This window comes from Tympanuchus pallidicinctus, unplaced genomic scaffold (assembly GCF_026119805.1).
Source record: "Tympanuchus pallidicinctus isolate F22 unplaced genomic scaffold, pur_lepc_1.0 scaffold18, whole genome shotgun sequence".
In the NCBI taxonomy this organism is placed as follows: Eukaryota; Metazoa; Chordata; class Aves; order Galliformes; family Phasianidae; genus Tympanuchus; species Tympanuchus pallidicinctus.
Genome location: NW_026294699.1, coordinates 7,633,219 through 7,657,546, shown reverse-complemented (window position 1 = coordinate 7,657,546; position 24,328 = coordinate 7,633,219). Strand labels below are relative to the sequence as shown.

Here is a 24,328-nt window from a genome sequence, read left to right as displayed (position 1 = left end):
TAAACATGCGGATTCAGTTATCTAAACACAGGCATTTAGAGCCCTATCTGCTTCCTAGATGCTGCACTAGAAGACTACAAGTCTCTTGTAGGTGTTGCCCATCCTTGGGTACATCCTAGGGTTTCTCAGCACCATGTCTTCATGAAGTGGCTAAGCCTGTCTCACGTGCTTTGTGTCTTTTTTTTCTTTCAGCTGAATGTACGTCTTCTTTCAAAAGCAATCACTTAGAAGATATCAGTTTTTCATTCTAGCAGTCACAGTTCATGTTCTCAGAAAGGTATTTGAGTTGTAAAGAAGTTGTATTGCATCTCCCATTTCCTTCTGGTGTGTTGTATTACACCCAAGTGACACCTGCACACAAGAATGTTGGAGTGGTTTTTATAGACTTTTATTAGTGTGTAAGCACATCCATGGTGCATATAAAACTGTAACAGTTGATTTAATTTGAACAAATGATATTTTATTTTTCAGTATGTGATTAAAAAGGCATTTCCACCTTGTGAATGGTGCATCAGGGGTGTAGTAACCAGGAAAAAAAATACTATATTGAATACTTAAGACAAAATGAAAGTTTAAGAAAAGATTAACTGACCAATGCCTTTTTTCCTGCAACAGTCCTACAAATCCTTTGTAAACTTCAGTTCACTGAGATTTAAATTGTCTGAACTACTGGAACTCACTTTCTTGGAAGATTCTTCATGAATTGCTCTGAGTTTATAACAAAACTTCTCAAAAACATTTCATGATAAAAGTTCTGGAGTACTTTTAACATGAATCTATACATTGGAGACAAGGCAGTTGTGCTTTCATCATCATCCAGAGGAGTGGGTGTGTGTGACCTTGACACTAAGAGTAGACTTAAACAGTGCTAAATATCATCCTCCCTCCCCTTGCTGCAGTGCAATTTTAAGCGTGTTTATTCACTGGCTTTTCCATTGAGATCTCCATCTCTTCCATCAATTTCTTGTTCACCTCCATCTGTTGCATTCTCAATTACTCTTCTGCCTCCAGATCTACGTGGTGGGGCAAAAGATACTGGTTCATTTCCTCTCCTGCAATAACAAAATAAAATCAGATGTTAGGTCATTTACAGCCCTCACAAATAATCATAGAGTTTTGTAACAGTACCTGTGGGTCTGAGGTTTTTAAAACAAAAACAGCCAAGAGCTGTGGGCACCTAACATAGTTGTCTTCTCTGTAGCACCTGAAGCTAATATGTGGACAGATTGAGACTCCCACTTGCTTGGAACTGTGATGGGATTCCTGTTCTTGTCCTTGAAGTCTATTCTAAATTGATTCATCTGCTCCAAATGCCCTAAATTCCTTTCTATTATTTTTTTCCCCTTTGGGACTACAACTGAATGTCCTTAGAAGGGATTGGGAAAAAGGAATTGCTTATCCCCCACATCATCAGTGGAGCACTGATCCTGCATTTCTCAAAGATCAAGAAGACACAGAAAGCTCATGCTGAATTTTTGGTCTGAATAAGCTCACCAGTTACAGAAGACTAGTGAGGCCAGAGACTGGAGCAGTGCTGTAGATGTCAGTGGGTGTTTTCTGATCCCACAGTCAGGCTGTGTTGCTCAGAGTACCACAGGTGCTGTGACGTGATGTTCTAGGCTGTGAGTAGCTCCAGCCTTTTCCACAATGGGGAGGAAGCCATCACTGTGTTGTGGAACTGTTATAATTCGTGTGCTGACGCTCAGTAGAGAGACAATGTGTGATAGAAAAGCTCGCAGAAAATGTTTTTCCCACGTTACCCCTTTTCTTTTCCCTTCTCCCTCCCATCCCCATAGCTACAGCCCAAGCCAGGGACACTTTGGTCCTCAAGGTTAATATCTTTGGGAGGTGTGAGCAAGTGAGACAGAAGATGAGTATGTCTCATCTTGGCCTTCATTGCTTGTGTGCTACAAAACATTGGAGTTTTGTAACATGGCCTCTCACTTGCTCTTAATTAAGCAAACCTTTGTAAAGGCTTGAGACCACAGACATAAGCAACAAAATAAATTCATGATCACTGAATGTTATGCCAAAATGACTAATTTGATATTAAAATGTATCCAACTCTGCACTTTTGGGTACAGCAATCATGTGTAAATATTTAAAGGCTTGTCTTGTCCTTGCAAAAGACTAAGCCAGAGTTGTCCTTTCTGCAGCAGCTATTCAAGTTCAAAGTTCTGTCTTCCATATTAGGAAGCAGATAAGAATGTTAGCTGGCCTAAATTATTTTAGAGTACAAACCAAACCTGTGTTTCCAAGATAGAACACATTGCGTACATATATAGTTCTTGTTTTGTTTTTCCAACCCTGTATGGTAACTTAATTTTGATGTGAGCAAGCAACTTGCTGGATAATAACACTTAAGATCTACTCTTAGCCTTAGTTCTTCTGAGGCACGTATTAGAAGACTTTAAGATAAGGGTATGTTTCTACTCTGTTGTGTTTGACAGATTAAACCAGCAGCATCTACTATTTCATGATGGCAGGTATTTGTTACTAAGCTCTGGTTAGGTCAATACATTTGTTTGATCTTGTCAATGAAGATCTCTGTCTTCATCAGGAAGAGCTCTTTGGATCCCTTCCCTCCTTGGGCTCTTGCTATCTAGACTTACATACAAGGCATTTGTCAAATGGCTTTTTACACTCTTGTAGTTCATTGGAGTACTATAAAAGAACATGTTACTGGTGGAGAGTAACAGAGTGTAACCAAGTCTTGCAGTACAGTTTTGGCTACAAAGAAAGTGAACTTCCTTCAAATTGGTATTGGTCCCATTTATAAATAATTTTTAAATCTGTTAATCTAAAACAGGTTTATGGCTTTGATAATATTCTTGTGATCATCTGCATCAGTACTTTTAGAGTAATGCATACAGCTGAGGCAAGCCCTAAGCATTAGTGTTTTGCTTAGCATCTATTTAGTCTACCTTTGAACAAGTGCTACTGGAGTGATGCTTCAATCACGCTCTGGGAAAATTAGGCTGACTAAAAGGCACATGCAAGGACAAGACAGCTTCTTTAAATATTTGTGTATTCACAGCGAAATTCAGCATATGTAAAATAGAAGATATACAAATATTACAAGGCAGTAGCTCTTTAATTTTTGCAACAGCAGGTGTCATTCCTACTTCTACAGAATGTGATGAGGTGTGATGTAATGCTGTGCTGTATTAGAGTGTTCACGTTAATTTCTGTCTGTGCTTTACGTTTCAGTAGCAGTAGACAAGCAACACACTGTAGACAAGCAAGGTAATGTCTGCAAAATAGTTTTAAAAGCCTTAGTAATAGCTGTTTGTAAGCAACCACAGGCACAGTGCTATGTAACAAAAGGCACAATTTCCTTTTATTCATGATTGGATGGCATAAATGTGTAATAAACCACATGCAAACAAGGTATTCTAAAATCTTGTGAATTAGGTAGGGTCTTACCTTAGACTCAACATTACAATATGCTTAAGAAACAATGTGAAACACTTAACATGCTGTGACACTTCATGTTCATTAGTGCTTTAAATCAATTTTACTAATTAATAGTGTATTTGATTTGCAAATTTTTCATCTTTGGCTGTAAATAGGTGCAAAAAAAAAAAAAAGACAATTGACATGCAGAAAATGTCAGAGTACTTTATTGGGTACTCTGTTGGTAGAGCTTATAAGAAGTGAGAATGCAACACTGGTAAGTCTACGTCAGTACGTAGCCTACTTGTAAAAAAAAGTTGTATTGCTGATGAACAGCTGATGATAGCTAGATTATTGTAATATTTGTTTCTTTTTTAAAAAAATTAATGCCAAGATATCCAAGCCTTCACAGTTTGCAGAAACCTCACATAATTTTTACTTGGGCCAAAGAAAATGGAATTTGTACGACACAAGCTAGCTGCAAAGTTGAAGGCATGGTACCTGCTTAGTCATGCGAAGGTTCCTGTGTCCCTCTGAAACAGAGATAAAGAATCCCGGGCAGTTATACTAAGCACATAGTCATGATCAGAGGTAGGTATATTACTTTTAAATAATTAAACAAAGTACATTACCGCCAATTACAGTACATTCAGGTCAAACAAAAAAATAATCTGCTATTCAATGTAAATATCCTTTTCTATGTAAAAAAGGCTGAATACAGCAGCTATTTTGTAACACAGCCAGTAGTGTGTACCAACCAAGCTGGTACTAACAGAGAAGGCTACCACATCCCTAACTCTTTGCTTTGAAGTATCTACGTCTGAAGTTGCATGCATGTCAATGGAAAAACTCAACTACAGCAGCAAGAACACAACTAGGCAGGTGCTTTAGTTTCATTGGAATTACTTTTTGTTTTTAGGTAGAAAGCAGAGTTCTACAGTTTGATGATGCAGATACAGAAATTTCCTATGAATCAAGTCAGCCTGTGTTTCTGTCTTAGTGTTTTCAGATCCAACAAGTGCAGGAAAACTCAGGTATGTATCTGACTGCTCACAGCTTTATCTTTTTCCCAGTCAGTTTTAATAAGGAAAATGAAAAATAATATTTTGGTCTTTCCTTGGTCTGATGACCCTATGTAAGGAAAGGTGAGGTTCAAAAACTTTTGAATGAGAGTTGTATAACCTGCTTTGCCTTTTGCTGTCTGTGAAAATGCACAAGACTTATCACAGTCATTACATATGAGCTGTGTGTGTGTGTAAGTATGAAAAGCATGACCATTTCTACCCATTTGTAACTGTAGAAATATGTATGGCCACAGGAGTATTTTCAAAAGCAACCAAGCCTAATTCTGTTCCTATTTAAGTCAACAGCAGTTTTGGATAGAAAAATAGTAAGGCCTGTGCCATGTTGTCACAGTTGTTGATCTCTCAGCTAAAATCCTGAGACAACTGCAGTCCATGATATGCACTTCACCTTCTGACTTTGGCTTCTTGTTGCATTTGCCAAGCTAACACTGCAAAGTTACTCCTTGTGTTCATTATCTGTGCCTGTTTGTTACTTGAATAGATTATTTTATTTTTTACTTCCTTAGTTTAATGCTAAATTTTCAATTTTTCCTCAAACAATGGCACTCTACCTTAGCTTGCTCTTCAGTGCTGCAACCTCCCGGCCCAGGGCGTCGTTGCTCTCAGTAGCTTCATCCAGCTCCCTCTGCAGCTTCCTGCGGTTTGCATTGATACGTTGAGACTCCTCCTCAGCCTCCTCCAGCTGCCTTTTCAGCTGCTTGAGTCGTAGGTTGCCCTTCTCAGCCTACAAGACAAAATTAAAGTAATTCTTCAAGTTGAAATACATCTGATAGCTTTAGATTCTCATTTAAATTTCATATTTCTATTCGTTTGTCTACTGAGAGTTTTCTCCTCTATCAAAGGCAAAACTTAAAATCTAAAAACGTAAATATAACTACTTTGTGGGAGTTCAATTTGCTGATGCAAACTTAATTCTTTATTTTGTTACATAGTCCTGACTCTGCATTTCTGGTTTGCAGGTTGATACGTGTTATGTAAAGTTAAATATCTCAGTAGGATACAAAATGTAATCATGGTCTCCATTTGTGTACCAAAAGGGATGTTATGCAGAGTCCTATATATCAATCACAGTGTATAGTCAGACTGTTGGTCTATTGACAAGGGTAGTGCTTTGGCACTTCTCTCAGCATGGAAGAAAAATCAAATTGTCACATCTTTTAGCAAAAGGGTTTATAGCTGTCCTAGCACAGACCCTTCTTGAGGTATAACACGGAATCTTGCTTTTTTAGGAAAGGCAGAAATCTGAAAATTTTTAGTAAAACTCGAAAATGTCTGTGCCCTTGGCTAACACCTTTATGATGCAGACTCATACCTGATCTCTGTATTGCTCTGCTTGTTTTTTCTCGTCCTCCACCTGCAGCAATGCATCCTTCAACTTCTTGTCCTTCTGGCGTAATGTCTTGGCTGCAGCCTGCTTCTCTCTGCAAATGACAGTGCAACATTTGGTGATGTGGTTTGATGCGGCACCAAGGAACCATATGGTAAAGGCCTATCTGAATGTAACAGATGAATTCTAAGCAAGATGTAAATGTCTTTGATTAAAAACAAACAAAAAAAGCAGCAATGTGTTTTTGCTGCATGATAAGTTCCTGAGGGGATAAGGAGATCTAAAACACAAATTGACTTCCTCAGGAAATAGTCCTACAAATGGCACAGTATATGATAGAGAATCTGCTAGGGTCACGTGGTAAAGTAAGGGGGCAGATTCTTACCATTACCAATAGAACTTTTCAGCAATAAAATGGTTTTTTACTCAGAGTCTGTAATAACTCCAATTTTAGTGGCCGTGTCTCTAAGGAATGTTATGCAGGGAGAGAATTTACCAAACATTAATGGTTCTGAGAACCTGATTACACAAATATATATGCATTTGTTTACTTTGTTTCATTAACTGGAACAATAAATGGATGTCTATGCCCTCTGCAAGCCTAAGTACCTGGCCTCCTGTTCCAATTGCTCTTCAAGAGAAGCAATTTTGGCCTCCAGAGCAGCAATTGTGCTTTTGAATTTAGACTTCACGGCTCCCTCCATCTCTTGCAGTTTACTCCTCAGCTCCTTATTCTGCCTCTCCAATTGCTGCCTGGCATTTTCATTCTTCTGTGCGGTTGCTCGTTCTGTTGCCAGCTCATTGTTCAGTTGCTCTGCCTGCAAGGGCAAGAATGGATGTTGTCAAAAGCGTTGTGTACTTTCAGGGAAAATCAGGTGGTGATTCATGGTGGCAGTTCTCCAAATATATTTTCAAAGCCACAGATAACTTTCAATGGAATACAAACAAAGTGACACACGTGCTGTAATGAGCTCTACCTGCTGCACCGCTTTCCTCATGCGATCACTCATTGTCTCTATGTTGCTGTGCTCTTCATCTAGCTCTTCCTCCAGCTGGGCAATTCTTGCCTCTAGGCGCCGTTTCTCATCCTGTAGGATTGTTCTGTAAGTTTAAATTTAAGAAGTGTACAGTTATGCTCTGACCAATTGAACACACATAAAGCTATTAGGAACTACCTATGATTCACCAGGAAAAGAAAATCAGATAGCAAAACCATTCAGGTGCATACATGTTGTATTGTTAAGACTGGATATCTGTTGGGACAGGAATACACCTTCTTTTGGGAACCGTGCAATTTTCAGCAGCATGCTTATAGCTCTGTGAATAATCCAATCTATTCTTACCTTCCAGAAGCAGCACTTGCAAGTTCCTCTGCCATCTCTTCTTTCTCCAGATCTGCTTGTTTGCGAGCTCTCTCTGCAGCAGCCAGATCCTAGGAGTGAAGAAAAATGCAGCATAGCAAAGAAATGAGCAAGTGTTCTCACAAAGTTACACAACTATGAACTCTCGAAAACTGGTGTAAGCTTGGTTGTCTGGTTAATGGAATAAACTCTTAAATCATAAATGTCTGGGAAGAATGTCTAGCTATTGAGAACAATTTGTATTGGATCGTAGAGTTGATTTCCCTTTAAACCCGAATTGTGCTTTCCTCCAAGGTAAGCTTGACCTGGCTATGCTCAGATGTATATTCAACAACGCCACTGGAGAGCATGAAACATATTACAAATTTTGTTTTTAATTTTCCATCTCTAGCTATTATATCATATCAATGCAGTTCTGTCTAGCTACTGAAGATCTTGTATATTCTGTGTAATACTGCTTTAAAAGTTTTCCATTTTACCTCTTGAAGCTGGATGAGTTCAGCTTCAAGGTTCTTGGCTTTCTTCTCATTTTCTCTGGCTGTAGCGAATATTTCTTCTCTGGCAGCCCGTGCATCATCCAGGTCTCGTTGGTAGTCCTTCATCTGAGCCTTGTTGAAAAGAATAACGAAAGTTTATTTTTGTCTAGTTTTACAACAACATCAATGCAAAGAAATGTGCACATAATAGGACACAAGCATAGTAGAATCACAGAGCTTCTGTGTATTTTCTGTAGAGATCAGCTAGCATATGCCGAGAGACTCTTAATTATTCTAAAGAGAGTGATGCTTCCACTTGTGTGCTGTAGTTTTTGTAATGCCTATTGACCTTATTTCCCTTGCATGTTTGCGGGTGTGCCATCTTAATCTTTATGAATATTCCAATTCTTTGTTTATCTGTCAGCATATGACAAAAGAGTAGAAAAAACTGGATTTGTGGGTTTTACATACCTGTAGTTTGCGAAGTTGTTTGATGGCTTCTTCCCGAGCTTTGTTAGCAGAATCAACTTGGCTTTCTAGATCTTTGACATCAACCTCCAACTTCTTTTTGGCTGCAGCTGCCAGGGCGCGTTGCTTCCGCTCATCTTCCAGTTCCGTTTCATGTTCGTGGAGCTGATTGTTAGAGCAGACACGTATAGAAAGCATTCTTCAATACTCTTAAACACTGTGTAAGTCTGGATAACCTGCATAATCTGTGTCTATTAACTGGGATATTACTAGCAGTTAAAATGCATTTCTATTTTAAAAAATTGAAGATTCTCCACAGGAGTCAGCATTGTGGGCCTGTACTTTTGGAAATAAGATGACTATGGGATTTCTCCTTGCTTTAACAATGCTACTGTACAAATAGGCTCTGTCCTGTCTGTTTGCCTTTCCAATACTTTGGTATCTATTTCATGTACTTTAGGAAGGCAGACATGTCAGAAACTGTCTTATTTCACTTGCTCTAAGAACACAGGAAAAGTATTTACTGTGCTAGGGAAAATAATTCACGTGTTTTCTACTGTATTGACTGTAGTGTTGACTTGCTACATCTGTTAGCAACTGTGTGCTTGCTACTGAAATGCAAAATATAATACTGTTATGCTATCTTTATATATATAATGCTTTCTTATTATAGTGAAGTGCTTTACTAATGGCATGAGCCTGGGAACATTCAGGTTTTTCGGCTTTGTTACTGTGTTTGTAATAGTAAAATGATACCTGTTTAAGGAGTTGTCTCCTCTTCTCCTCATTCTGTTCATCTCTGGCTTGTAAATCTCTTTCAAACTGGCTTTTCATGGCTTGCATATTAACTTCCAACCGAAGTTTGGCATCTTCAGCAGCCTGTAACTCATCCTCTAACTCTTCTAATTGTGTCTTCATTTCTTCTACTTGCTGTTCAAGTGTCCGTTTAGACTTCTCCAATTCATGGACCTTTTGAGCAATGAAATAGATTTGTTATACAAAAATAAATCCAGTTAAACCCAGCTTATTTTCTATATAGGTCACATCTGAAAATATCAGCTGCAGACAGTGAATGAGCTAATTTGAGTTAATTGCATTTTTTGTATACTTAGTCTCCCTTGAAACAACCTGAGATTCTTTACACTTTATTATGTACTGATTTTAATCAGTCAAGTATCAGCAGTGAATTTAGTTAGTTCATATTAGAAGTGATATTATCACTGTAATAAAAGAAGTGATCGGTAATGTAACAGTGGAAATTTGCTGCAGCTATACAAGTACATGTTAAGCTGGTGGTAAGGTCACATCACTAAAATGAGACCTGCAGAGTTTACCACTTAAAAGTTCTTTATTAAATTACTAAATGAATTAGAAAGTCTTTAATATTTTCCAGTCTTAGAAATCAATCTTCAGGCTTGAAGCCATGTTAAGAATAAAAGTAACTTACAGTTACTTTGCCAAGTCCCTTGAAGGTTTGGATGCAAATGGAACAAACTTGGAGTTCTGCACAAAATACCTGATCTTGCTGAATGAATCTGTGTGCTACAGAAAGCTCCCCACACTGAAAACAATTATCTGTTTGTTAGCTGCTGTTCTAACTTATTGTGAAAATCATTCTGAGCCCAAAACTTACATTCTTGCCAACATCATCTTTGGAGCTAACAAGGTCTTCCATTTCAGCTTTCAACATTTTGTTTGTTCTCTCCAGTTCTTCTTTGGCTTCCAATGCCTCTTCAAGTGCACGGGCCAAGGACAGAGCCTTTGTTTCTTTTTCTCTAGCTTCAGCTTCTGCTCTATCCCTTTCATCTGCATATTTTGAAGAGATGTTTTTCTCTTCAGCCAGCATCTATAAAATGATAGTGTTAACATAGGAATATTAGTATAAGGTTTTCTTCTGTTACAACTTTCTTGTCAATTGATAATGACAAAGAGAAATCTGCATTTTAATTTCTATTTATATGCATTAATCAACTGCTATATGATATGTTTAATTCAAGTTTATTTTTTTGACGCTGCTTTATCTTTCACTATCATCTTTTAGTTGATTCCCTGCGAGTCACAGAGAAGTCAAGAGATAGCACAGCAAAGGAGAATCTTAAATCCACACCTGGTCAAACTTCTTCTGCTTCTTCTCCAGGTTGGAGACCAGCTGACGCTGGTTATCTAAGTCCACCACAAGGTCATCCAGCTCCTGCTGGAGTCTGTTCTTGGTTTTTTCCAGTTTGTCGTAAGAAGCAGCTTTTTCCTCAAACTGTTGTGTGAGACTTTCAATTTCCCTCTGGAATTTCTTTTTACCTTCTTCCATAGTTTCTATTGTAGCAGTAAATTCTTGTAGCTTCTTCTTAGAATCGGAGAGCTGAAATTTGAATTCAGAGAAGAAATCGTTATATCAGTGACAACAAAGCTTGGCACAGAAGGGGAGTAGGAGAAAACCAAGACCACAGAACCTCTAATTTGACCCAGGCAGACTACTTTCCCACTATGCACATACAGGCCAAGTGTGAAAAACTGCCTTGGGACCTCTTTAAATATATCTTCATGGTAAAGATACTCTTCGGCATAAAGAAGAAGATAAAGAAGTCTTCTGTCTCCATTGATGCCATCTGGGCTAACAACACAAATTCCTGAAGATCTATATATTGTGCTAGGATTCCTGTCTGAAGCCTCTGGAATTACTGACACAACTTGGTAATAGAGGTAATGATTTAGGTATGGCACTGATACCTGTATTGTCAGTGTAGAAATATGTCTCTCCAGATTTTGTTTGGCTTCTACTTCTTCATCCAACTGCTCCTGCAAGCTGTTCTTGTCATCCTCTAACTGACGGAGCTTTGTAGTCACGTTCAACTTCTGCCGTGTTTCTTCCTGAAGCAGCTCCTACAGTAATCACATCAACCAGCAAGACAGTCGTTAGCTGAGGTCTTCTTACAGCATTTCTTGAAATTGTAGATGAGCTGTTACTACATACAAGTTTACCTGTGTGTCTTGTAGCTGAGATCCTAAGGTTGCCACATCTTTAGTTAATTTGATATTCTTGCTTTCTGCTTCATTAAGCAAACTGGTAACATTTTCAACCTCAATCTGTGAGAGACCAAAGTGAAAAAACACTCAGTTATTTTGTGCAACTTTAACAACTTCCTCTGTTTAGTTTGCTCTAAATCAAAGTCTCAATGTTTGAAGGAGTTCTGAATATGCTGCTATGCTTTTTGAGTCATCTTGAGCACTAAAAATGTTTCTAGTTCATAGGAGATTCATAAGCTTTGTAGCAATTCTTCTGGACAATATGTGGGGTTCTGTGGCATTAAATCCTACACAGAAAATCTGCAGTGTCTGCATGTTGTGTCTGCACATTGTGACATATGTAGTAAGACGCCGTTTTTGTCTGGAGTTTACCTTAGCATTTTATTACTATATATCATAGCCTGTTTCTATTCATAAGACAATACTAATATATTGTATATACCACAGTAACAGACAGCATTTCTAGGAATTCAGTTGTGAAAAATAGTATTGTTCAGGTGAACAGCAGAAATGCTGAAAATTCATCTCCTGTTTTTCCTTCAACTTCCAGTGAATTGCAAAAGGGCATGAGGATTTCCCTGTATTTTCCTTTCTATTTTCAGGTTTGAGAGAACCTGATATATTTTGGATATATTTTTTTATTTATCAATTAACTTACAATTAGTGAGAGAAGCTTACTGCTGCTATGAACAAACTTGTAACAGTGGTTGATCAATATTGCTGGGCATTGCAAATCTGCCAAAGAGCTACTTAAAAATATTTTTAGTTGTTCTCTTTTTGGGAACTAAATCACAAATAAGTAAGCATTCCACTTCTGTTTTCATTTTCCTGGATGCATCTTATGAGTTTAATGCAGTTTAATCAATTTCCAAAATCCTTATTTTTATTGACATTCACCACCACACAGCAATAAGCAAACAGGATCTTTGTAAAATATGCAGCACTGTCACTGAAACAGTGGTGGCATTACACAACACAGGGAATCGTAAGACTAACAACTCTCACTTCCATGAGTGGCTGTAATTGTTTAATGGTGTGATAACTGAAATATGAGCCTTACAATTGAACCCCACCCAAAAGAAAAAGTGTCCCAACTGAAGTCAATAAGGCAAGGATTCCTCCAGATGTGCTTCCAATGAACTTAGTCTAACTGGTCTATTCAAGTCCAAGGTGTCATAGTAAAAGCTCGAACCCCCCTTTTACCTGCAGCTTGTGAACTTTTTCATTGAGTTCTGTCCGAACACGCTCTCCATCAGTGTATTTAGACTGCAAATCTTGCAGCTGTACTTCCAGCTTCTTCTTTTTGTGCTCTACGTCTTGTTTGGCCTGATTCAGGCTCCTAACTTCATTAGCCAGATCAGCATTATCTTTCTCGAGTGTCTGTTTGGTCTTATCCAAGTTTGCTTTAGCCTACAAACATGAAGAAAGAGTTTTTGTAAAAGGAATTCGTATTACTTAGTGGGTGGTTATCAGTAGGATGGATTGCTATTTACCCGTTTAAATTGCTCCAGCTGCTCTGTTAGTTCTTCCACAGCTTGAGTGTGCTTTTGTCTCATCTCCTGGACTTGGGCTTCATGAGTTCGAGTCTCCTCCTCCAGAGCTCTCTTCAGCACAGTGACTTCTTGTTCACGCTTTGCTCTGCAAGAAGACGTACATAAATGGAGAGGAGCACCTAAGAGTGTTCCAGTCACTGGGAAAATGGCACTCCAACATAGTTGTAAAGTCAGACTAATTACAAGTTATATCACGTTGAGAGATAATGCAAAAATGAACTTAAAGAAATTCTGTGAGGTAGTTTTCACAGGATATATGACAGACAAGATCAGAAGAAGTTGTACTGAGATCAGTTAACAGAAATGGGTTTCCTGCGTGAAACATCAGGGGAAAAGAGTTTCTACTGTTGAGTACAAGACTGAATTATTAAGGTGCCCAAGACAGACAATTAGATAACTAGTTCCAGGAAAAAAAATAGCCTAGGTAACCTGAATTAGATTGTCTATATGTTGGAGACTATCACTATGAAAGTCTAGAATTGTTCCATCTGTGGGCAAAGTCTCCATACCTGAGCTCTTGCTGGGTGGCTGTGGTATCCAAAGTATCTTCAAGCTCTGTCTTAAGAGCCTCCAGCTCTTCACCTAAGTCTCTCTTCTGTTTTTCTGCTTTGTTTCTTGCAGCTTTCTCAGATTCCAAGTCTTCCTGGAGATCAGAGATGTGAGATTCCAATTCTCGGATCTTCTTGAGGGCGTTGTTCTTCAGACTAGTTTCCTCTTCAAGCCTGGAAAAAAAGTATTTAATTTTCTGTATTAAAAAAATATCTTTTCATTTTCAGGACATCAGTGTATAGAGATTAAAGGTTTATGTTCAAGGTGCGATTTTAATCTTAATAAACTGGAAATACTTAGTTGTACATGGTTACTTCAGTAGGAATCGTGGTTTATGCTTTTTGCCTATCAACTGTGTTGCTACTTTTTATTCTTTACTTGGCAGTATTACCAAGGCCTTAGGGAAGAAGTGTTTTCATTGCTGTCTGGGCATAAGGTTAAGTTGTTTATGAAAAAACAATAGCGTAAGTATCTTCAACAGAAAGTCAGGCAGGATGTACTCAGTGTCTGGAAAGAGATATGTGTTTCAGCCTGGGATTTTTAACTTGTATGCAGATTCAGGAGCAAATACCTGGCTAGAGCAGCCTGCAGCTCTTCCTCCTTTTTGGCTAGCTGTGCCTTCAGCTCAGCAATTTGTGCCTGGAGCTCTGCAATTTGCTCATGCAGATCACTTGACTCTCCTTCTAACTTCCTCTTTGTTTTCTCCAGTTCTTGTCTGGTCTTCTCTTCCTTTTTCAGTCGCACTGAAAAAGTAAAGATTTGGGTCATGAGAGTGGGCTAGTGCAAGGAGCTTTCATCTGATCTTGAACTTGGATGCAAAAATGTTCTGGTCTTCAGTGAGGCTATATATTTAAGTGCAAGTTACTGTCTTTCTGAAGCAACATGCAAAACTTTGCTATCATCACTTATTTCCAGCCACTAAAAATATATATATTTATATTTCTCCAGAAACACTTTTTTCCCCCAAATTCCACTCCTCTACTATTTATATGTATAAAGAAAAGCTATCTATGGTTTATGCATCTTGGGGTTTCAGAGATTGTCATTCACAAAATGGTTTCAGCATATGAAAGTGGATAACACATAGTTTTTAGAAGTTTGCTCCAGATTCTCTGTAGGGTTTTATTGTTGTTTATTTTTTATATGTACCAAAGCAAATATCTGACATAAAGCATCATTGTTCATATTACCTTCCAGTTCTGAAATCATAGATTCATGTTTGTTCTTTAGCTTTGTAAGATTTTTGGCTTTTTCTTCCTCTTCAGCAAGATTTGTTGTTAGGTCACTTACTCTTTCCTCAAGGAGTTTTCTTTCCTGAAGAAGAGTAAAATAGTTTTGTTAACAGAAGTGTCTGTCATCGGTTATCATGAAGCATCTCTATACCAAATAAAAAATGTCCAGTGTACTGTCTTTGGATACTGTGAGATTGTAGCAGTACATTTCAATTTGTTGAGTACAGAGGTGCTGGAAAGCAGTATTGAAATTTCCCATGTTCTTTAATCAGCTGTTATTAGAATCTTACACCCACTTTGGCTGGTAAGTGAAGAGCATATTCAGAGGAGTGTCCCTTTCAGGAAGTACTTGAATACATGTTTACTTCCAATTTTAATCATGAAATCTTAGCTTTTCAACCAAACATGTTCCAATGACTGTGCTTGACTATTGTGGGGATTTTCTTTAAGATACTGTCACCACAGAGGATCTCAATACTAGTATTTTTCACAATTCTGAATTATTCAAGAAAGCATGGAAACTTACTTATCAGAAACTTACTCAGTACAGGCTGGCCTGCTGGTCTGGTAAATGTTGACACATGAAACTCAATAATCAGAAGTATACCCTTTCCTCATCTAACTAAAGAGATTTTCTCTCATCCTGGACAATTTTCGCAAAGTAAGAAAATGGGCCCACGATGCTTACCTTTGTTAGCTTGTTATTCTGATCTTCCATGATAAGAATGTCATCTTCCATTTTCTTTATCTTGCCATCTGCTGTAACTTTTTCAAGTTGCAGTTTCTGTCTCGCAGCTTCTTCTTCTTCCAGCTGTTCCTCCAGGTCCTTTGAAGGGAAAAAGAAATCATGAATTCTGGAAATAAAATACAATTTAAATTACAGGCAATGCATAATGTTTGTCAGTCTATGTGGGGTATGTTACAGAGTTGGTTGTTTTTACTAAGAAGTAGGCTATCTGTAATACTTTTTGACTTAGAAAGATTTACTGAAACAGTTTTTTTTACAGAAAATAATTTAAAATTGGGGTAGAGAAAGATGATATATAAAGAATTCTGGATGAAAGAGCATAAATCTGTTTGTTACTACTTCAGTGGCGTTAAACACATTCTACAAGGGCTGCATAGCAGGGTCTTTCATTGACAAACCTCAGGTCCTATCTCCTGCTGTTCTCTGAGATACAAGTTACTGTGTCTGTTTGTTGCTTATGCTTCCTTACCAGCATTTGTTGTTGCATCTTTTTCTTCTCTGCCTGCAACTGTTGGCTGCGTTCCTCCTCTTCCTCAATTCTGGCCTCCATCTCATGCAGAATCTCTTCCAGCTCTTGTTTTTTCGCAGCTAAACGGACTCTCATCTCTTCAGCTTCAGCATACAGTTCAGTTTCTGCCTGAAGTTTCTCCTGAAGGAGGTTCTTCTCTTCACAAAGCTATGGAGATGAAATGTATAGGCAGTTAAAATTTAGGTTGCAAGTTGTCCCCACAGAGTCTTTCTACTAGTCATAATATACATATAGGTAGCTGTACCACAAGTCTTTCTGCAGATACCAGGCTTCTGCGGAAGTTACTGGGAGTTTGCACTGAACTTTTGTTCTGGACCATTGCTATGAATACAATGGTAAGTACAAAGAAAACAGACCTCTTTATCCTAATAGCTTCTGGAAACTGTAAGAGAGTGGCTAATATTTTGGAGAGGCTTAGATCTGTCAGTCACCTGGGTGTGTTTCTGCTCCAGTTCCTTCAGTTCAGCCTCTGCTTTCTGTTGTCTTTCCTTAGTTCTTTGCAATTCTTCATCCTTGGCCTGCATTTCTTCCTCTTGGCGGGTGACCTGTAGCAGTGGTTTCACCTGAAAACAAAAAGAAAATTAAGAATCATACCAGCAACTTATTTTACTGAATACAGCACTTAATGGTGTCAGGATGACTGGTGCTGGTGCAGCACTACCTGCTGCCGTTCAGGTAGTGGGCAAATAACGTCTAACCACACTTGGTGTAAACATCTTTAAACCAGCAAGCCCTGGCAGCATTCATAACCATTTCTGCATTCATTCTTGAAGTCTCGTGAGCACCTCTAGTTCCAGTAGTATCACTTGCTGAAAGACTAGAAGGCTGGTTTTGTGCACAGAGAATGCACAGAGGCTATAACTGCTGCACAGAAAGCCATTCTTGGGAAGAACAACCAAGCCTCTCCACTCACTGGGAAAACACTTAAATTGTTTGAGTGGCTAGAAGGAAGTCAGGGAGCTCCTGACTCCACATTACCACACATTTCACAACATTCTGGTTCTTGTTCTAATTATCAATTTGTGTGAAATTATTTCATTTTGGGCAACTAAAATAGTCATACTAAATTGTACGTAGATCTCTGCTTAATTAGTTTTTCATCCCAAGATAAAACTAACTTTAAAGTTAAGTGTTATAAGAATATCCAGAGTGTCTTTTAATCCAAAGTTCTGTGAAGCTAATGAAGCTCTTGCTGTCATCTGTGATGAGCTGAGCAGGGAGGGTGCCTGACATGACTTGTTGTCTTGTGCAGTCCATTACTTTTGTAAAGCTGAGATTCACAGACAGCAGTTACTCACTTTGGTGAACAGTCTCCACCATTGCCAGTTCCTCAGCTTCAGGTAAGCAGCACAGTTTCTTTGGATAACCTTCATTGCAGTCAGCTGTTGCTGTCTCTTGGCAAAGGCCCTGTGATAAGAAGCACAAAGCAAATTTGTTTAGTCTGAGAATACAGATTGTAAGACAAACATATTAAGCAAAGAAGCCATGGCATGAGACTCTGCTGATTTGAGAAATCTGCACAAGTTCTTTTGTCACTTAAACAGTACCTCTGCTTTCTCAAGAAAAAGTGTTTAGATCTGTTTAGATTTCCAGTATTTTATTTAGTCTTTGGGGGTTTTTTTGGTTTGTTTGTTTCTTTTTGTGCTCAGTAAATATGCATACTTTTTGATTTGTGCCAATAGTTCTGGATATGAAGTATATGGGCATTGAGAGCACACACTGGTTATCTCTGTTGAAACCTATTATGTTTAAATTTATTTGATCATCAATTTTGAAAGCCTTGGTAGTGTGCAGAAAAAGGCTATTGCTGTTAATAGTTTGGTGATATGTATTAATTGAGAGTGTGCCAAGTGACTCCAGTGCTTCATGCTCTAACTGCATAAGAAATGTTGTTTTGTTTTACAAATGCCAATGGTACTGCTATTTGTATTGCAGCAGTGCAAAAGGTATTTGTAGGCTATAATGCACCTTGTCCTACTAGTAGAAATGTGTTTAAATGATGGGTTGTTGCCTAGAATGCTTCTTGTATGGAGAGTTTAAGTAGCCTCACAATGTAATTGCTTCTCTGTAACTATACTAGTAAGCTACTTCTGGGCAAGAAATGAGTTCTTTTAGGTAAACACTGAAACACAAGTTGAATTGTAAAGCAATACTAGCAAAACTAGCTAATAATAAAACGTCTGAATATCTTCAGTTTGTTATGCAGAGAACTAAAGCTACTGTAGATAACCCACTGCCAAATATATATTTTTTGTTAGTACATATTCTTACTTTCTGGCCAAGTAGCCTCGGCACTGAGCCTGGAAGGCAATAATGACGTCTGTGATCTTCAGGTCTCTCTCTTCTTCCAGGTGTGCCAGAACACCAGTTCTGAAGAAGATTTTACTCTGTCCAATTCTGTACAAGTTGGGATCAAGTTCCAGTGCTTTGATCTGGAGGGAAACAGGGATATTTGTTAATTCCAGTGCTGAAGTTTAGAGTATTAAAAATTATCATTCTTTTCATTCCCAACAGTTTTTATATAAGAGATGTAGATCTGATTATCAATAGGATCAAAGTTGTTTTCCTTACCATCAGTATGCAAGCCTGCTTCCCATCCATGAATCCTTTAGGAATAGCATTCGCAGCAAGAATTTCGTATCTGCCAGAAGACACAAATGTTAGAGAGGTGGAAAAATGTCAGATTATTTTGTACAGGCAAACAGTATACAAGCCCTTTTAAACCCTACGTAAGGACTGAGCAAGGGATTCCTACCGCTGACGGAATTCCTGGAAGACAATCCTGTTGGGGAACCCTTGCCGGCAGATGCGAATACCTTCCAAGACACCATTGCAGCGCAACTGCTCCAGCACTAAATGGGCATCAAGTTTGCCAGCCTGAAAAGGAAACAAAAAGTATCTTTAGCACAGTAGAAATTTGCAAAGATGTTGCTAGCACATATCTACGTTTGAAGACATCTTTCAGTTCTGCAGTGTGCACTAATAGTGCGCCAAGAGTCTGACATTTGATATTTACCCTTTTTTCATGATTTGGAATGATGCAGCGGACAAAGTTGGGATTGGTATTCCTTAAGGTGGTCATCAGTTTAGTCAGCTGCTCCTTATAGAGTTGGCCCACAGTACGGAACATGCCTTTTTTGGTTTTGGAAGAGCTAGGCAGTGAACTTTCAGTCATCTTGGCCATCTGGTCTAGACCAACAATACGATCCACTGCAATATAAAAAAGAACATGTGAGTGGGAATGCTTGTATAAATTGTCTTCACCTCGCATTACACTTTTCACTGCCATTGCTAAAGTGCACCTTCCAGAAGAGGACCAAAATACTTTTGATACAATTGAAGCATGCTAATGAAAGCATTAGAAGATATTTCTGGGTAAATAGCCTACTTCTGTCTAACTCAAAAATAAGGGTTTTTGTTAACTAGTGGAAGAATGGAACAATTGAATGCACAGCACGTATTTTATGGCTGCTCTACAAGGACAGTCCTGCAAAGTATCCCTACTAGTAGGTTGTGTCACAATGTGTGACAACCATTAGATATGTATCATGTAGTATGCATCTTAAAGATCCATGGAAAATTTTTAAACAAATGCAGTGTTTTCTATACATACAGATATTCTTCTGGTTGAGTTTATTTGAGATAAAACTTTGCTGAAGAGAATTGTAGTAGAATTTTTTTGGGAGAGGAACATGTAAGTTAAGGACTGCACACAGTCTTTCATAACAGCAGTAACAGTGTATTAAGTGAGCTGTCTGATACATTCCATAACATTATAGTAGCATAATGAATATTTTTTATTGTGTTGCTGAATAATATTAAGTAAGGAAATTATTTGGATAGTACTTAGCTATCTAATATGCTTTTCATAACTATTTAGAAAAGAGTAGTCTGGTCTCTTAGATCAATCTCTTCCACTCTTATCATTTTCACACTTGTTGCCCACTCCTAAGGGAGAGCTGGCCGAACAGTTCTAGTACAAGTTTCTCCCTTTAAACCACATTAATGGTTTAGAGTTGTGATTCATACCGTCTTTCCAAAGGTCTGCCACAAATTTGTCTGAAGACTGGTTCAGCAGAGAAGTCACATTGTCATTTAGTGGATCCATGTTCTTTGTCAGCCAGGCGCTTGCATTGTAGGTAACCTACAGAAAACAATGCAGGGTCAAAAATCTGTTTGGCCAGAAATATGGCAGAGCCAAGAACACAGGGCACTGTTCTAACATTATCTAAAAACTAGTAAGATTTGAAAAGTTTTCTATAGTTGAGAGCTGAGTTGAATACTTGTTCTTGCATGTACTTCCATCTAAAGAGATTTTTTTTGCAGACATACACATGACAGACTGGCAGAGGAACCACTATGCCTTTAAAAATCTGTTTGCTAGAGAGGAATCCAAGTTACTTGGATATTCAAAACCGCAGTGCTGGTTATTTTTGTTTTCATGTGAGCTTAGCACAACCATGAATGTTGTGCGAATCTTATTCCCCATCTTTTGTAATTGAAGCCCTTAATATATATGTTATATAACTAAAGCCATCCCTATCAATAGGAGAACAAGATTGATTCATTGTTGGTCAAACAGTAAAAAAGAAACAAAGTTCTGTAAGTCAGTGTGGCTCAGTCTCTCTCATACCTTTCCTGCATAGTGCAGTATGCAGAACTCAGTTTTATCCTTGAGTTGTTTGGACTTCTGGAATTTGGGATGGTTGCCTTGTTCTTGAATTAGTTTCTCCACAAAGGAAGTGTCAGTAGCTTTGGGGAACCAGCACTCCTCATCCAGCAGAGCTAGGACACCTGGGGGGTTGGTCTGCAATATGAGCAATACCAGATCAGTGTAATGAAAGCCGGAGACAAAGAAAGAACACCACCTTCTTTTTGCTTTGTTACTCATCGTCCCAGGCAACAACAATCTGAAATATCTTAAATGCTTCTCATATCGATACATAACGGACCCTGATGAAACCTACATAGTGTCCCATCTATACAAATACAAACTTACCGGTCTTTCAATTAGCTCAATGCAAGGTTGCAGGTCAAGGCCAAAGTCAATGAAATTCCATTCAATGCCCTCACGTTGATATTCCTCTTGCTCCAATATAAACATTGTGTGGTTGAAAAGCTGCTGAAGTTTCTCATTAGTGTAATTGATGCACAGCTGCTCAAAGGAATTGATCTGTGAAGAGGACAAAAGAATTGTATTTCTGATGTTAGAAAGACACCTAAAAGAGGCAACGTAAATGTCAAGATAAAAATTTCTATATTCTATTTTTTTTAAAGATTACTGTAATTCAAAGGATCCATATTTTTGTATTTTAAGGCAAATTTACAGTAAGATCACATGTAGTAAATCTCAAAAGTGGGACCTGTCCAATAAACCATAAAGACCAGACCTTGGTTCTAAACACAGAGTCCCCCAGAAGCCCAGCAGTGATGCTGCCAGTTCCCAGCCCTTCCTAGTAGAATAGTCCTGTGGGTTGTCTTGGCCATGTAGTGCTGTCCAGCTTGAGAGAATCTCAATGGTTCTGAATTTAGATATTTATTATCTTGCATTCTGAACTACAGCCTGACGACAACAAGGAGTTTAACCAATTTGTGTCCCACAGCACATACCTCAAAAATCTCAAATCCAGCAATATCAAGGATCCCCAAGAAAGAAGCTCCTTGTCGTTTAGTTTTATCAAGAGCTTTGTTTACACGAGTTAGAATCCAACGGAAAAGACGTTCAAATTTTGCTTTGGCCAAAGCCTCTATGGCAAAGTCAGCCTGAAAGAAAGAAAATTCTAAGTAAAAGAACAAATCAAATTAACTGCTAATTTAAGTAAGGATAATGCAAAGAGAGAAAGAAAACAGATTCCCTTTAGATGTGATGTAAGAACGAAAAGAAGAAAGGGAAAATAACTCCAGGAGAACAGAGCAGACTGCAAGTAGGTACCTGCTCTTTGGTCTGAGCTTTCTGAACAACATCTCGTCCTACTTTGATCCTTGGGGTTAGAATAGATCTTGTGAAGTCAGTCACATTAATCCCCATCAGGTGACAAACTTTTTGAGCAGCTAGAATAAAAAAGTGATATTATATTTTATATTTCAGATTGAATTTTCTCTTAGTGTGAATACAAGCAAATCAACAATTATGTAATGTAGTTTGTCTTCCTTAAAAGCTCCTCTGTTGTACATGCAAGAGATGCCGCTTGCTGTAAAAGTATTATTCGTGATACAACCAAGGAATTCACTGATGATCAATTTACGGATTCAAGATTACCAAAAAAGGTAATGAATATTGAACTGATTCTAAGTATGGCATATCTTTTAAGACCTGTGAAGCATATACACATTAACAGTTTAAAATCTTGATAAAGAGTGCTTCCTCAGCTGCTATTTTATTACTTTCGTAATGTTAACTGGCTTTTTAAAGGGACAAATCATACCAGTATTGTCAGGCATAGAAGCTTGATCAGTGTTTCTCTCCTTCTTGAAGACAATATTGCCCAGCTGTAGGACAGACGAAACAACCCTCAATATAGCTGTAAGATAAGCAGACAGTATAAGTGATGAATGGAATGGACACATTTTGAAAACTTCATTCTCTACAATAATGAAAGTTCATTGTGTGGCCTTTGGTAGTCTATACTTCCATGGAAAGATCTAGATTTGCTATAAAAGACAGCTATAAGCTGCAATAGTTTGAGAGCTTGCAGAAGTGCAGCTCAAATAATCAGTGCAATTGAATAAATGGGCCACTGAGGGAACGCCAGCATCTGCAAAATGTGCTGCATCCCCAGGTAGACCTCCAAATCTTGGGAATTCGTCTCTCAGTCAGAGTGGCCTATGCTTGGTCATTTGAGAATCTCTATCTCTGCTTTTAAAATCAAACATATCAATGAGTTTCCAACAGCTTTAAGAACAAGTGGCAATTCCAAAGCTCTGGCTGTGCAGGAGTATGTGGCTGTTCATTCATGCAAATGAATAGTGTACAAATATTCACAGGATTAGTGTGAGTACAAAACTGTAATTTATTAACACTTAACTCTTAAAATGTAGAGAAATTTCATGCCTTTTAACCTCAGGTAGTAAAATCTGCTGCTGTGTTACAGATGAGATCATATTAATCTAGAGAGGTCATTTTGTTCATTTGGTAGACTCATACAGGAGAGCAATACTGTCCCAATGGGCTTGTATTTTAAATCATGAAATGAAAGGGGTTCAGACAGCAATACAAGTCATTTTGATGTCATGGGTAGTGCTGCTATCAACACCAATGCATGTGTTCTGGCTGTAGAACGAAGCAGTTTTTGTCAGTACCATAATCTAACTTTACCAAGACAGATTTGTACTACTGTCCTGCAAGGCAAAGCATTTTTTTTCTTAGAACCCTCGGGCACTGATGCAGATGAGACAGGTAACAGAAATCAATTCTGGCTGACAAAGCTGCTCGAAGGCTGGAGTGATGGCGTGACACAGTTTCTGCCACCAGGTGTCACTTGAGGCATGGCGGCTGCAGCCATGCCGATGTACGCTGGTGAGCACCAGACAAAACCCTACATCTCCCCGGAACTGTGAGGGGTAAATGGTGGTTAGTTTGATGCCTGTGGCAGGCCCACATTTTCAAGGTAGCTTAGTTGTTTGTTCATGTTTATTTTCTTTTTCTCCGAAACAGTGGACAAAAGTATGAGTTATTTCATAGAATCACAGAATTTGAGCCCGATCCACTCATTTAAAAATTATGTGAAGTAAGATTCTACATTCATATGTTTATTTTGTGAAGTGGTCATTCTGGACAGAATGAACTGCAGTGCATTTGGATCTGTCTATATTATTATTTGCAGAGTACGATCTTGCTAACAGTTCTCACCTGTCTGCTCCTCCTCAGTAAAGCCCATAATTTTCATGGCTTCCAAGGTCTCCAGGAACATCTCATCATCTTGTTGAGCAGGAATAGGAACGTGACCATTAGATAGAAAGGTATAGTTGTTGAAGCCTTCCAGCAGCAGATCATCTAAAAGACAAAGAAGAAAAGTGTAAGTGTGTCAGCTTAATGACATAAATATTACATTTACTTCTGTATGTAACCTAGTCAAAATTCTCTCTCTCTTCTTGCCCCACTAGACCTGCACATTCATACTGAATAATAATAAGAATGGAACCAGGTAACGACAAAAGGGGTCCAAACCAAAAAACTCTTAAGTTCCGTACAATGGCCAGCAACAGATTCTTAGCATAAATATTAGGGAAAACGTAGTTATCTATTGCTTTATACATTCTTTCAGTCAGTCATGTATGGAAAAATGTTGTATTGAAGCCATGATGTTCCAATTGATGTTATATTGAATTCCTATTTTTTTCATCCACTTAGACTTTTCACCACGACGTTATGAAACTATGAGTTTCACAGTGTAAACATGAGCTATGAGAAAGGTATTCTCTTGATTGTGAAACTGCTAGCCAATACTTATATTTGGAACCCCCGTTTTTGTGTGTGTGTGTAAAAAATAATACACAACTCCTCTTTGTTCATCTTGATATCATTCAAGATCAATGAGTTTATATCTGCTGTCAATTGAAAAATAACAATAAACTGTAAACCAC

The 24,328-nt window shown here is 38.2% G+C and overlaps 2 protein-coding genes across 5 annotated transcripts in view; one reads left to right on the top strand and one right to left on the bottom strand.

Moving 5' to 3' along the window:
• NDE1 (nudE neurodevelopment protein 1) overlaps positions 1-24,328 on the top strand; it is a 49,402-nt gene that overhangs the window by 18,793 nt on the left and 6,281 nt on the right. Inside the window, exon 10 of the transcript XR_008205983.1 lies at positions 4,316-4,430. The gene's annotated coding sequence lies outside the window, so the exon portion shown is untranslated. The remainder of the gene's footprint in view (positions 1-4,315; positions 4,431-24,328) is intronic.
• Positions 367-24,328, bottom strand: part of MYH11 (myosin heavy chain 11) — a 55,860-nt gene continuing 31,898 nt past the window's right edge. For 2 of the 4 annotated variants that reach the window (XM_052680097.1, XM_052680098.1), the window contains 33 exons: positions 23,595-23,738; positions 22,171-22,266; positions 21,678-21,796; positions 21,356-21,508; positions 20,745-20,918; positions 20,379-20,552; positions 19,775-19,889; positions 18,762-18,955; positions 18,501-18,622; positions 18,317-18,386; positions 18,017-18,177; positions 17,044-17,152; positions 16,177-16,308; positions 15,686-15,892; positions 15,157-15,294; positions 14,427-14,550; positions 13,808-13,979; positions 13,197-13,409; positions 12,628-12,772; positions 12,338-12,544; positions 11,090-11,194; positions 10,838-10,990; positions 10,221-10,469; positions 9,747-9,959; positions 8,870-9,082; positions 8,117-8,278; positions 7,649-7,777; positions 7,152-7,240; positions 6,786-6,909; positions 6,418-6,626; positions 5,794-5,902; positions 5,033-5,205; positions 367-1,052 (listed from right to left, as the gene is read on the bottom strand). In XM_052680097.1, coding sequence (XP_052536057.1) covers positions 917-1,052; positions 5,033-5,205; positions 5,794-5,902; positions 6,418-6,626; positions 6,786-6,909; positions 7,152-7,240; positions 7,649-7,777; positions 8,117-8,278; positions 8,870-9,082; positions 9,747-9,959; positions 10,221-10,469; positions 10,838-10,990; positions 11,090-11,194; positions 12,338-12,544; positions 12,628-12,772; positions 13,197-13,409; positions 13,808-13,979; positions 14,427-14,550; positions 15,157-15,294; positions 15,686-15,892; positions 16,177-16,308; positions 17,044-17,152; positions 18,017-18,177; positions 18,317-18,386; positions 18,501-18,622; positions 18,762-18,955; positions 19,775-19,889; positions 20,379-20,552; positions 20,745-20,918; positions 21,356-21,508; positions 21,678-21,796; positions 22,171-22,266; positions 23,595-23,738 — 5,033 coding nt within the window. In that variant the 3' untranslated portion in view covers positions 367-916. Of the gene's footprint in view, positions 1,053-3,897; positions 3,930-5,032; positions 5,206-5,793; positions 5,903-6,417; positions 6,627-6,785; positions 6,910-7,151; positions 7,241-7,648; positions 7,778-8,116; positions 8,279-8,869; positions 9,083-9,746; positions 9,960-10,220; positions 10,470-10,837; positions 10,991-11,089; positions 11,195-12,337; positions 12,545-12,627; positions 12,773-13,196; positions 13,410-13,807; positions 13,980-14,426; positions 14,551-15,156; positions 15,295-15,685; positions 15,893-16,176; positions 16,309-17,043; positions 17,153-18,016; positions 18,178-18,316; positions 18,387-18,500; positions 18,623-18,761; positions 18,956-19,774; positions 19,890-20,378; positions 20,553-20,744; positions 20,919-21,355; positions 21,509-21,677; positions 21,797-22,170; positions 22,267-23,594; positions 23,739-24,328 lie in introns of all 4 variants that reach the window. The other 2 variants (XM_052680099.1, XM_052680100.1) reach the window with 2 other exon arrangements.